This window comes from Oncorhynchus nerka, linkage group LG14, assembly GCF_034236695.1.
Source record: "Oncorhynchus nerka isolate Pitt River linkage group LG14, Oner_Uvic_2.0, whole genome shotgun sequence".
Taxonomy (NCBI): Eukaryota; Metazoa; Chordata; class Actinopteri; order Salmoniformes; family Salmonidae; genus Oncorhynchus; species Oncorhynchus nerka.
Genome location: NC_088409.1, coordinates 990852 through 1005367, shown reverse-complemented (window position 1 = coordinate 1005367; position 14516 = coordinate 990852). Strand labels below are relative to the sequence as shown.

General features: G+C 48.5%; 1 protein-coding gene across 1 annotated transcript in view; it reads left to right on the top strand.

Moving 5' to 3' along the window:
• The window catches only part of LOC115118074 (serine/arginine repetitive matrix protein 2-like), a 34797-nt gene extending 21359 nt beyond the window's left edge, over positions 1–13438 (top strand). Inside the window, exons 12-15 of the mRNA XM_065027046.1 lie at positions 7328–7364; positions 8129–8185; positions 10787–10852; positions 10953–13438. Coding sequence (XP_064883118.1) covers positions 7328–7364; positions 8129–8185; positions 10787–10852; positions 10953–13438 — 2646 coding nt within the window. The remainder of the gene's footprint in view (positions 1–7327; positions 7365–8128; positions 8186–10786; positions 10853–10952) is intronic.
• The last annotated feature ends 1078 nt before the right edge of the window (positions 13439–14516 follow it).

Here is a 14516-nt window from a genome sequence, read left to right as displayed (position 1 = left end):
AATATGCAGGGATAATGTATTGGGCCTATAGTCTACTGAGCATAGCCAATATGCAGTGATAATGTATTGGGCCTATAGTCTACTGAGCATAGCCAACATGCAGGGATAATGTATTGGGCCTACTGAGCATAGCCAATATGCAGGGATAATGTATTGGGACTACTGAGCATAGCCAATATGCAGGGATAATGTATTGGGCCTATAGCCTACTGAGCATAGCCAATATGCAGGGGTAATGTATTGGGCCTATAGTCTACTGAGCATAGCCAATATGCAGTGATAATGTATTGGGCCTACTGAGCATAGCCAATATGCAGGGATAATGTATTGGGCCTACTGAGCATAGCCAATATGCAGGGATAATGTATTGGGCCTACTGAGCATAGCCAATATGCAGGGATAATGTATTGGGCCTATAGCCTACTGAGCATAGCCGATATGCAGGGATAATGTATTGGGCCTATAGCCTACTGAGCATAGCCAATATGCAGGGATAATGTATTGGGTCTATAGCCTACTGAGCATAGCCGATATGCAGGGATAATGTATTGGGCCTATAGCCTACTGAGCATAGCCAATATGCAGTGATAATGTATTGGGCCTACAGCTTACTGAGCATAGCCAATATGCAGGGATAATGTATTGGGCCTATAGCCTACTGAGCATAGCCAATATGCAGGGATAATGTATTGGGCCTATAGCCTACTGAGTATAGCCAATATGCAGTGATAATGTATTGGGCCTATAGTCTACTGAGTATAGCCAATATGCAGGGATAATGTATTGGGCCTATAGCCTACTGAGTATAGCCAATATGCAGTGATAATGTATTGGGCCTATAGCCTACTGAGCATAGCCAATATGCAGGGATAATGTATTGGGCCTATAGCCTACTGAGTATAGCCAATATGCAGTGATAATGTATTGGGCCTATAGTCTACTGAGTATAGCCAATATGCAGGGATAATGTATTGGGCCTATTGAGCATAGCCAATATGCAGGGGTAATGTATTGGGCCTATAGTTTACTGAGCATAGCCAACATGCAGGGATAATGTATTGGGCCTATAGTTTACTGAGCATAGCCAACATGCAGGGATAATGTATTGGGCCTATAGTCTACTGAGCATAGCCAATATGCAGGGTAATGTATTGGGCCTATAGTCTACTGAGCATAGCCAATATGCAGGGTAATGTATTGGGCCTCTAGTCTACTGAGCATAGCCAATATGCAGGGTAATGTATTGGGCCTATAGTCTACTGAGCATAGCCAATATGCAGGATAATGTATTGGGCCTCTAGTCTACTGAGCATAGCCAATATGCAGGGATAATGTATTGGGCCTATTGAGCATAGCCAATATGCAGGGATAATGTATTGGGCCTATAGTCTACTGAGCATAGCCAATATGCAGGGTAATGTATTGGGCCTCTAGTCTACTGAGCATAGCCAATATGCAGGGGTAATGTATTGGGCCTATAGTCTACTGAGCATAGCCAATATGCAGGGGTAATGTATTGGGCCTATAGTTTACTGAGCATAGCCAATATGCAGGGTAATGTATTGGGCCTATAGTCTACTGAGCATAGCCAATATGCAGGGTAATGTATTGGGCCTATAGTCTACTGAGCATAGCCAATATGCAGGGTAATGTATTGGGCCTCTAGTCTACTGAGCATAGCCAATATGCAGGGTAATGTATTGGGCCTCTAGTCTACTGAGCATAGCCAATATGCAGGGGTAATGTATTGGGCCTCTAGTCTACTGAGCATAGCCAATATGCAGGGATAATGTATTGGGCCTATTGAGCATAGCCAATATGCAGGGGTAATGTATTGGGCCTATAGTCTACTGAGCATAGCCAATATGCAGGGTAATGTATTGGGCCTCTAGTCTACTGAGCATAGCCAATATGCAGGGGTAATGTATTGGGCCTATAGTCTACTGAGCATAGCCAATATGCAGGGGTAATGTATTGGGCCTATAGTTTACTGAGCATAGCCAATATGCAGGGTAATGTATTGGGCCTATAGTCTACTGAGCATAGCCAATATGCAGGGGTAATGTATTGGGCCTATAGCCTACTGAGCATAGACAATATGCAGGGGTAATGTATTGGGCCTATAGCCTACTGAGTATAGCCAATATGCAGTGATAATGTATTGGGCCTATAGTCTACTGAGTATAGCCAATATGCAGGGATAATGTATTGGGCCTATTGAGCATAGCCAATATGCAGGGGTAATGTATTGGGCCTATAGTTTACTGAGCATAGCCAACATGCAGGGATAATGTATTGGGCCTATAGTTTACTGAGCATAGCCAACATGCAGGGATAATGTATTGGGCCTATAGTCTACTGAGCATAGCCAATATGCAGGGTAATGTATTGGGCCTATAGTCTACTGAGCATAGCCAATATGCAGGGTAATGTATTGGGCCTCTAGTCTACTGAGCATAGCTAATATGCAGGGTAATGTATTGGGCCTATAGTCTACTGAGCATAGCCAATATGCAGGGGTAATGTATTGGGCCTCTAGTCTACTGAGCATAGCCAATATGCAGGGATAATGTATTGGGCCTATTGAGCATAGCCAATATGCAGGGGGGTATTGGGCCTATAGTCTACTGAGCATAGCCAATATGCAGGGTAATGTATTGGGCCTATAGTCTACTGAGCATAGCCAATATGCAGGGTAATGTATTGGGCCTATAGTCTACTGAGCATAGCCAATATGCAGGGGTAATGTATTGGGCCTATAGTTTACTGAGCATAGCCAATATGCAGGGTAATGTATTGGGCCTATAGTCTACTGAGCATAGCCAACATGCAGGGTAATGTATTGGGCCTATTGAGCATAGCCAATATGCAGGGGTAATGTATTGGGCCTATAGTTTACTGAGCATAGCCAACATGCAGGGATAATGTATTGGGCCTATAGTTTACTGAGCATAGCCAACATGCAGGGATAATGTATTGGGCCTATAGTCTACTGAGCATAGCCAATATGCAGGGTAATGTATTGGGCCTATAGTCTACTGAGCATAGCCAATATGCAGGGTAATGTATTGGGCCTCTAGTCTACTGAGCATAGCTAATATGCAGGGTAATGTATTGGGCCTATAGTCTACTGAGCATAGCCAATATGCAGGGGTAATGTATTGGGCCTCTAGTCTACTGAGCATAGCCAATATGCAGGGATAATGTATTGGGCCTATTGAGCATAGCCAATATGCAGGGGTAATGTATTGGGCCTATAGTCTACTGAGCATAGCCAATATGCAGGGTAATGTATTGGGCCTCTAGTCTACTGAGCATAGCCAATATGCAGGGGTAATGTATTGGGCCTATAGTCTACTGAGCATAGCCAATATGCAGGGGTAATGTATTGGGCCTATAGTTTACTGAGCATAGCCAATATGCAGGGTAATGTATTGGGCCTATAGTCTACTGAGCATAGCCAACATGCAGGGTAATGTATTGGGCCTCTAGTCTACTGAGCATAGCCAATATGCAGGGGTAATGTATTGGGCCTATAGTCTACTGAGCATAGCCAATATGCAGGGGTAATGTATTGGGCCTATAGTTTACTGAGCATAGCCAATATGCAGGGGTAATGTATTGGGCCTATAGTTTACTGAGCATAGCCAATATGCAGGGGTAATGTATTGGGCCTATAGTTTACTGAGCATAGCCAATATGCAGGGGTAATGTATTGGGCCTATAGTCTACTGAGCATAGCCAATATGCAGGGGTAATGTATTGGGCCTATAGTCTACTGAGCATAGCCAATATGCAGGGTAATGTATTGGGCCTATAGTCTACTGAGCATAGCCAATATGCAGGGGTAATGTATTGGGCCTATAGTCTACTGAGCATAGCCAATATGCAGGGTAATGTATTGGGCCTATAGTCTACTGAGCATAGCCAATATGCAGGGGTAATGTATTGGGCCTATAGTCTACTGAGCATAGCCAATATGCAGGGGTAATGTATTGGGCCTATAGTCTACTGAGCATAGCCAATATGCAGGGGTAATGTATTGGGCCTATAGTCTACTGAGCATAGCCAATATGCAGGGGTAATGTATTGGGCCTATAGCCTACTGAGCATAGCCAATATGCAGGGGTAATGTATTGGGCCTATAGTCTACTGAGCATAGACAATATGCAGGGTAATGTATTGGGCCTATAGTCTACTGAGCATAGACAATATGCAGGGTAATGTATTGGGCCTATAGTCTACTGAGCATAGCCAATATGCAGGGTAATGTATTGGGCCTATAGTCTACTGAGCATAGCCAATATGCAGGGGTAATGTATTGGGCCTATAGTCTACTGAGCATAGCCAATATGCAGGGGTAATGTATTGGGCCTATAGTCTACTGAGCATAGCCAATATGCAGGGTAATGTATTGGGCCTATAGTCTACTGAGCATAGCCAATATGCAGGGGTAATGTATTGGGCCTATAGTCTACTGAGCATAGCCAATATGCAGGGGTAATGTATTGGGCCTATAGTCTACTGAGCATAGCCAACATGCAGGGTAATGTATTGGGCCTATAGTCTACTGAGCATAGCCGATATGCAGGGGTAATGTATTGGGCCTATAGTTTACTGAGCATAGCCAACATGCAGGGTAATGTATTGGGCCTATAGTTTACTGAGCATAGCCAACATGCAGGGTAATGTATTGGGCCTATAGTCTACTGAGTATAGCCAATATGCAGGGTAATGTATTGGGCCTATAGTCTACTGAGCATAGCCAATATGCAGGGTAATGTATTGGGCCTATAGTCTACTGAGCATAGCCAATATGCAGGGTAATGTATTGGGCCTATAGTCTACTGAGCATAGCCAATATGCAGGGTAATGTATTGGGCCTATAGTCTACTGAGCATAGCCAACATGCAGGGTAATGTATTGGGCCTAAAGTCTACTGAGTATAGCCAATATGCAGGGTAATGTATTGGGCCTATAGTCTACTGAGCATAGCCAACATGCAGGGTAATGTATTGGGCCTCTAGTCTACTGAGCATAGCCAATATGCAGGGGTAATGTATTGGGCCTATAGTCTACTGAGCATAGCCAATATGCAGGGGTAATGTATTGGGCCTATAGTCTACTGAGCATAGCCAACATGCAGGGTAATGTATTGGGCCTATAGTCTACTGAGCATAGCCAATATGCAGGGTAATGTATTGGGCCTATAGTCTACTGAGCATAGCCAACATGCAGGGTAATGTATTGGGCCTATAGTCTACTGAGCATAGCCAATATGCAGGGTAATGTATTGGGCCTATAGTCTACTGAGCATAGCCAATATGCAGGGTAATGTATTGGGCCTATAGTCTACTGAGCATAGCCAATATGCAGGGTAATGTATTGGGCCTATAGTCTACTGAGCATAGCCAACATGCAGGGTAATGTATTGGGCCTATAGTCTACTGAGCATAGCCAACATGCAGGGTAATGTATTGGGCCTATAGTCTACTGAGCATAGCCAACATGCAGGGTAATGTATTGGGCCTATAGTCTACTGAGCATAGCCAACATGCAGGGGTAATGTATTGGGCCTATAGTCTACTGAGCATAGCCGATATGCAGGGGTAATGTATTGGGCCTATAGTCTACTGAGCATAGCCAATATGCAGGGGTAATGTATTGGGCCTATAGTCTACTGAGCATAGCCAATATGCAGGGGTAATGTATTGGGCCTATAGTCTACTGAGCATAGCCAATATGCAGGGTAATGTATTGGGCCTATAGTCTACTGGCATAGCCAACATGCAGGGTAATGTATTGGGCCTATAGTCTTACTGAGCATAGCCATATGCAGGGTAATGTATTGGGCCTATAGTTTACTGAGCATAGCCAACATGCAGGGTAATGTATTGGGCCTATAGTTTACTGAGCATAGCCAACATGCAGGGTAATGTATTGGGCCTATAGTCTACTGAGTATAGCCAATATGGGGTAATGTATTGGGCCTATAGTCTACTGAGCATAGCCAATATGCAGGGTAATGTATTGGGCCTATAGTCTACTGAGCATAGCCAATATGCAGGGTAATGTATTGGGCCTATAGTCTACTGAGCATAGCCAATATGCAGGGTAATGTATTGGGCCTATAGTCTACTGAGCATAGCCAACATGCAGGGTAATGTATTGGGCCTATAGTCTACTGAGTATAGCCAATATGCAGGGTAATGTATTGGGCCTATAGTCTACTGAGCATAGCCAACATGCAGGGTAATGTATTGAGATCATAGTCTACTTGGCACAGCCTTTAGTCTACTGAGCATAGCCAATATGCAGGGGTAATGTATTGGGCCTATAGTCTACTGAGCATAGCCAATATGCAGGGGTAATGTTATTGGGCCTATAGTCAGCCAATTTGGACTATTTTGTGCCTTGTCCAAATAAAATAGCCAACATGCAGGGTAATGTATTGGGCCTATAGTCTACTGAGCATAGCCAATATGCAGGGTAATGTATTGGGCCTATAGTCTACTGAGCATAGCCAATATGCAGGGTAATGTATTGGGCCTATAGTCTACTGAGCATAGCCAACATGCATAGCCAATATGCAGGGGTAATGTATTGGGCCTATAGTCTACTGAGCATAGCCAATATGCAGGGTAATGTATTGGGCCTATAGTCTACTGAGCATAGCCAATATGCAGGGTAATGTATTGGGCCTATAGTCTACTGAGCATAGCCAACATGCAGGGTAATGTATTGGGCCTATAGTCTACTGAGCATAGCCAACATGCAGGGTAATGTATTGGGCCTATAGTCTACTGAGCATAGCCAACATGCAGGGTAATGTATTGGGCCTAAGTATGCAGCCAATATGCAGGGATAATGTATTGGGCCTATAGTCTACTGAGCATAGCCAATATGCAGGGATAATGTATTGGGCCTATAGTCTACTGCTCAAACCTCATTGCTACAGAACTGTTTTTAATTGGTTATGTTTTTTTAAAGTCATGTTTAAAAATAATCAGAGCGGTAGATCTCAGCTTGCATTTTGACTCCGTGATCTTGACTCAGAAAAGGTTGGTGACCACTGTTGTAGAGTGTTAGAGACTTTCTCATTGGCTGTAGTATCAACTGGGGCGGCAGGGTAGCCTAGTGGTTAGAGCGTTGGACTAGTAACCGAAAGGTTAGACTCTCATTGGCTGTTAGAGACTCTCATTGGCTGTAGTACCAACTGGGGCGGCAGGGTAGCCTAGTGGTTAGAGCGTTGGACTAGTAACCGAAAGGTTAGACTCTCATTGGCTGTAGTATCAACTGTAAAGTGTTTTGAATCTTTCTATTCCAGGAACGACTAGAGAAACAGGAGACGGAGAAGAATAAAGGTAACAGTGCTGTTGGTAGTGGTAGTTGAGTGGTAGTGGTAGTGGTAGTTGAGTAGTAGTAGTAGTATCAGTAGTAGTGGTAGTAGCAGTATCAGTAGTAGTGGTAGCAGTATCAGTAGTAGCAGTAGTATCAGTAGTAGTGGTGGTAGCCGTAGTAGCAGTATCAGTAGTAGTATCAGTAGTAGTGGTAGCAGTAGTAGTAGTATCAGTAGTAGCAGTAGTAGCAGTATCAGTAGTAGCAGTAGTATTAGTAGTAGTATCAGTAGTAGTAGTGGTAGTTGAGTGGTAGTGGTAGTTGAGTAGTGGTAGTAGTGGTAGTGGTAGTAGCAGTAGTAGTAGTGGTAGTCGTAGTAGCAGTATCAGTAGTAGTCGTAGTAGCAGTATCAGTAGTAGTGGTAGTATCAGTAGTAGCAGTAGTATCAGTAGCAGTAGTAGTAGTAGCAGTATCAGTAGTAGCAGTATCAGTAGTAGTAGTAGCAGTATCAGTAGTATCAGTAGTAGTAGTAGCAGTATCAGTAGTATCAGTAGTAGTAGTATCAGTAGTAGCAGTAGCAGTAGTAGTAGCAGTAGTAGTAGTAGTAGTATCAGCAGTATCAGTAGTAGCAGTATCAGCAGTATCAGTAGTAGCAGTATCAGCAGTATCAGTAGTAGCAGTAGCAGTAGTAGTATCAGTAGTAGCAGTATCAATAGTATCAGTAGTATCAGTAGTATCAGTAGTAGTATCACAGCGTTTGTTAATTAAGTTCAATCTTGTCTTTGTTCAGTATTAAAGAGCACGTCAACTCAAGCAACGGCACCTGAAGAAACACAGGTGGATAAAGGTATGTTTTTATTACACTATAACCCAAGTTGATACCACACACTAATACCTTTGGGGCGGCAGGTAGCCTAGGGGTTAGAGCGTTAAAAACCTACAGTCATCATGGTGTTGGTTAGGTGTAGTACCTACAGTCGTCACGGTGGGGTGTAGTACCTACAGTCGTCACGGTGGGGTGTAGTACCTACAGTCCTCACGGTGGGGTGTAGTACCTACAGTCGTCACGGTGGGGTGTAGTACCTACAGTCGTCACGGTGGGGTGTAGTACCTACAGTCGTCACAATGTGGTGTAGTACCTACAGTCGTCACGGTGTGGTGTAGTACCTACAGTCGTCACGGTGTTGTATAGTACCTACAGTCGTCACGGTGGGGTGTAGTACCTACAGTCGTCACGGTGGGGTGTAGTACCTACAGTCGTCACGGTGGGGTGTAGTACCTACAGTCGTCACGGTGTGTGTACCTAGTACCTCACGGTGGGGTGTAGTACCTACAGTCGTCACGGTGGGGTGTAGTACCTACAGTCGTCACGGTGGGGTGTAGTACCTACAGTCGTCACGGTGGGGTGTAGTACCTACAGTCGTCACGGTGTTGTATAGTACCTACAGTCGTCACGGTGGGGTGTAGTACCTACAGTCGTCACGGTGGGGTGTAGTACCTACAGTCGTCACGGTGGGGTGTAGTACCTACAGTCGTCACGGTGGGGTGTAGTACCTACAGTCGTCACGGTGGGTGTAGTACCTAGTCGTCACGGTGGGGTGTAGTACCTACAGTACACGGTGTTGTATAGTCGTCACGGTGGGTGTAGTACCTACAGTCGTCACGGTGGGGTGTAGTACCTACAGTCGTCACGGTGGGGTGTAGTACCTACAGTCGTCACGGTGGGGTGTAGTACCTACAGTCACGGTGGGGTGTAGTACCTACAGTCGTCACGGTGGGGTGTAGTACCTACAGTCGTCACGGTGGGGTGTGTAGTACGGTGGGGTGTAGTACCTACAGTCGTCACGGTGGGGTGTAGTACCTACAGTCGTCACGGTGGGGTGTAGTACCTACAGTCGTCACGGTGGGGTGTAGTACCTACAGTCGTCACGGTGGGGTGTAGTACCTACAGTCGTCACGGTGGGGTGTAGTACCTACAGTCGTCACGGTGGGGTGTAGTACCTACAGTCGTCACGGTGGGGTGTAGTACCTACGGTGGGGTGTAGTACCTACAGTCGTCACGGTGGGGTGTAGTACCTACAGTCGTCACGGTGGGGTGTAGTACCTACAGTCGTCACGGTGTTGATACGGTGGGGTGTAGTACCTACAGTCGTCACGGTGTTGATACGGTGTTGTGTAGTACCTACAGTCGTCACGGTGTTGTATAGTACCTACAGTCGTCATGGTGTTGATACGGTGGGGTGTAGTACCTACAGTCGTCATGGTGTTGATACGGTGGTGGTGTAGTACCTACAGTCGTCATGGTGGGGTGTAGTACCTACAGTCGTCACGGTGGGGTGTAGTACCTACAGTCGTCACGGTGGGGTGTAGTACCTACAGTCCTCACGGTGGGGTGTAGTACCTACAGTCCTCACGGTGGGGTGTAGTACCTACAGTCGTCACGGTGGGGTGTAGTACCTACAGTCGTCACGGTGTGGTGTAGTACCTACAGTCGTCACGGTGTGGTGTAGTACCTACAGTCGTCACGGTGGGGTGTAGTACCTACAGTCGTCACGGTGTTGTATAGTACCTACAGTCGTCACGGTGGGGTGTAGTACCTACCGTCGTCACGGTGGGGTGTAGTACCTACCGTCGTCACGGTGGGGTGTAGTACCTACAGTCGTCACGGTGGGGTGTAGTACCTACAGTCGTCACGGTGGGGTGTAGTACCTACAGTCGTCACGGTGGGGTGTAGTACCTACAGTCGTCACGGTGGGGTGTAGTACCTACAGTCGTCACGGTGGGGTGTAGTACCTACAGTCGTCACGGTGGGGTGTAGTACCTACAGTCGTCACGGTGGGGTGTAGTACCTACAGTCGTCACGGTGGGGTGTAGTACCTACAGTCGTCACGGTGGGGTGTAGTACCTACAGTCGTCACGGTGGGGTGTAGTACCTACAGTCGTCACGGTGGGGTGTAGTACCTACAGTCGTCACGGTGGGGTGTAGTACCTACAGTCGTCACGGTGGGGTGTAGTACCTACAGTCGTCACGGTGTTGATACGGTGGGGTGTAGTACCTACAGTCGTCACGGTGTTGATACGGTGGGGTGTAGTACCTACAGTCGTCACGGTGTTGATACGGTGGGGTGTAGTACCTACAGTCGTCACTGTGTTGATACGGTGTTGTGTAGTACCTACAGTCGTCACGGTGTTGATACGGTGTTGTGTAGTACCTACAGTCGTCACGGTGTTGATACGGTGTTGTGTAGTACCTACAGTCGTCACGGTGTTGATACGGTGGGGTGTAGTACCTACAGTCGTCACGGTGTTGATACGGTGGGGTGTAGTACCTACAGTCGTCACGGTGTTGATACGGTGGGGTGTAGTACCTACAGTCGTCACGGTGTTGATACGGTGGGGTGTAGTACCTACAGTCGTCATGGTGTTGATACGGTGGTGTGTTTTACAGAGAAGGTCCAGAGGCTGCTGGAGGATCTATGGGTGTGTGTAGCTCCTCCCTCATCACACCTCCCTGGTATGTATTCAAGACGCATTGTAATGATGCCATGTGATATAATGGACCTCCCCTTGTTACAACAGACCAGAATATCATTATGTCTCTGTCTCACTCACAGCCAGGAGGAAACAGCAGTTAAAGGAGCACCTACAAGACCGCAGCACAGTTGAACCCCACAGACCTGACAGTGACCCACCAGGCCATGGACCCAGCAGGAACAGTGACCCGCTAGGACATGTACCCGGCAGGAACAGTGACCCGGCAGGCCCTGGACCCAGCAGGAACAGTGACCCTCCAGGCCATGGACCCAGCAGGAACAGTGACCCGCTAGGCCATGGACCCAGCAGGAACAGTGACCCGCTAGGCCCTGGACCCAGCAGGAACAGTGACCTGGCAGGCCCTGGACCCAGCAGGAACAGTGACCCTCCAGGCCATGGACCCAGCAGGAACAGTGACCCTCCAGGCCATGGACCCAGCAGGAACAGTGACCCTCCAGGCCATGGACCCAGCAGGAACAGTGACCCGGCAGGCCCTGGACCCAGCAGGAACAGTGACCCTCCAGGCCCTGGACCCAGCAGGAACAGTGACCCTCCAGGCCCTGGACCCAGCAGGAACAGTGACCCTCCAGGCCATGGACCCAGCAGGAACAGTGACCCGGCAGGCCATGGACCCAGCAGGAACAGTGACCCGCTAGGCCATGGACCCGGCAGGAACAGTGACCCACCAGGCCCTGGTCCCGGCAGGAACAGTGACCCACCAGGCCCTGGTCCCGGCAGGAACAATGACCCTCCAGGCCCTGGACCCAGCAGGAACATTGTCCCGCCAGGCCATAAACATAGTAGATCAGTTGAGGAGATCCTGGACTGGTTCAAGCCGCTGCCCCCTGTCCTCTCCCCCTTACCCTGGTCCTCAGCTCAGGAGAGGTTGGATGATGTCTTGGAGTCCAGAGCTCGAGGGACCAGATTTCCTCTAGAGAACAGAAACCAGTCTGTCTACACTACAGGACCAGCCAATCAAACAGCAGGACAGCAGCCTGGACCAGCCAATCAGACAGCAGGACAGAAAACTGGACCAGCCAATCAGACAGCAGGACAGAAAACTGGACCAGCCAATCAGATGGCCCTTGTGTTGTCAGGACAACAACCTGCAGACTCCTCAGTGGAACTACCATCAGACAGAATTAATTTTACTCCGAGAGAAAGCCCTGTTTCAGACAGCACTAATTCTACTCTGAGAAAAAGCCCTGATCTGGCCACAGGGACCTCAGGAGAGACCGAGAGGAACAGTGTGGCTGTCTGTGAACAGGAAGACATGCAGGTAGAACCAGCTGCTGAAACCATCCAGTCCCCGTCAGGAGAGACTCAAACCTCCTCTAATGATCTACCTTACTTTACCAAAACCACAGAGTGTCTCCCAAACTCAGTAGAGCAACCAGGCAACCTCTCTGTCCATACTGGGGCCGTTCAGACCTCATTCACCCGGACGCAAGGAGAAGAAGTGCAGGACTTCTCACCAGACATGACAGAGATGGATGTTGAGACTAACCCGTGTTATAATGGCTGTGTCTTGGCGGGTCAGAGCATCAACCACGGGGACTCGGAGAAAGTAGAAAGCATTAAAGATCAGTCAGGAGAGGCCAGCGTGTCTCAAACTCCCTCCACTAAACAGCTGGAACCCAGTCTTCTGGTTGAGTGTTCTGCGGAGACAGTGACTGGTCCAGAACAACTGACTGAATGGGCTCCTAACACTCAATGTAACACCACTGATCAGAAAGCAGCTCCTCAAGCATGTCCCCATAAACAAGACAAGTTGTTTACAGGCCAGGAATCAGATAAAGACGATGAAGAGGGTTTCTCTTGGAAACAGGTTGGTGATGTACTGTTCCCTCCCAGTCACCCTACAGAAAGACTGGCCTCCCCCAGTCACCCTACAGAAGGACTGGCCTCCCCCAGTCACCCTACAGAAAGACTGGCCTCCCCCAGTCACCCTACAGAAGGACTGGCCTCCCCCAGTCACCCTACAGAAGGACTGGCCTCCCCCAGTCACCCTACAGAAGGACTGGCCTCCCCAGTCAGTCACACCCTACAGAAGGACTGGCCTCCCCAGTCACCCTACAGAAGGACTGGCCTCCCCCAGTCACCCTACAGAAGGACTGGCCTCCCCCAGTCACCCTACAGAAGGACTGGCCTCCCACAGTCACCCTACAGAAGGACTGGCCTCCCCCAGTCACCCTACAGAAGGACTGGCCTCCCACAGTCACCCTACAGAAGGACTGGCCTCCCACAGTCACCCTACAGAAAGACTGGCCTCCCCAGTCACCCTACAGAAGGACTGGCCTCCCCCAGTCACCCTACAGAAGGACTGGCCTCCCCCAGTCACCCTACAGAAGGACTGGCCTCCCACAGTCACCCTACAGAAGGACTGGCCTCCCACAGTCACCCTACAGAAGGACTGGCCTCCCCCAGTCACCCTACAGAAGGACTGGCCTCCCCCAGTCACCCTACAGAAGGACTGGCCTCCCCCAGTCACCCTACAGAAGGACTGGCCTCCCCAGTCACCCTACAGAAGGACTGGCCTCCCCAAATCACCCTAAAGAAGGACTGAAGGATGTAGGTATAGTATCAACAGTCATCACGGTGCATTCTGGGACAGAGGAATCATCATCTGAACAGAAGTCTCTGGCACCTCTGACAAAAACAAGTGTCCACATCTCTCCTGCCAGTTTAACGAGCTCTGTAAAGAACGTAGAGGACTGTACTACAACATCTGAAATCCATGAAGACATCCGGGTAACAAAACCCAATGCTCAGAGTAGCAGAAACCATACAGTTTGCAAGAGGTTACATAGTCCCATATGTCTTTCCCCTGTGGTGAACGTGAAGCTCCTGAGATCTGGTACACAACCGAAGAGGATGAATGGAAGGAAAGATGCTGAAGACCCAGGGTCTGACGTTAGGAATCCACCGTCTCCTACAGAGTTACAGAGTGACGAGCCTTCGAACAACGGGATGCTGAAAGATTGTGATCGCCCAGTCCATGTTCTACAACACCAGGATATGAAAGCTGACCGTAAGCGTCCCACCACCACCGACTGCATCTCTGAGTCGAGGTCTGAGTCCCAGCTGACAGATGAAGGGTCTGAGAAACTAGGTGGGAAAGACAAGACTGAGACGATCAGTACTAGAAGTGGGCGTGTCAGGAAGAGTCTTGTTAGATCAAACGCAGTCCAAACCAGCTCAGGGAAAGACGGCGCAGCTCCCAGGGACGGCGCGGCTCCCAGGGACGGCGCGGCTCCCAGGGACGGCCAGCAAACGACCACCCTTTCATGTAAAGTTATTATTGAAAGACTCAGCCCTGACATGAGTGAAGGGATCAAGCCAGCAGCCTTGCCTGTGGGCCACTCCCCAGAACCTACAGAACCTACAGCAGTCTTGCCTGTGGGCCATTCCCCAGAACGTACATGGAAAGTTCCCATTGGGAAGGTTCGCTTTGAAATGGGTCCTCCTCTACCTCCTCTTCTGATGCCTCTCACTGTAACTCCTCCGAGACCGGTAAAACCTGGCAATCCAAGACAGGTGATTGGTAAACTGTCCTTTCCCTCACCAATGGAAGGGCCTGTTTCCCCTGTGGGGTCCCAAACAGCACCTGATGGTCAGATGTTGAGCTCCCCGTCTCGAACCAC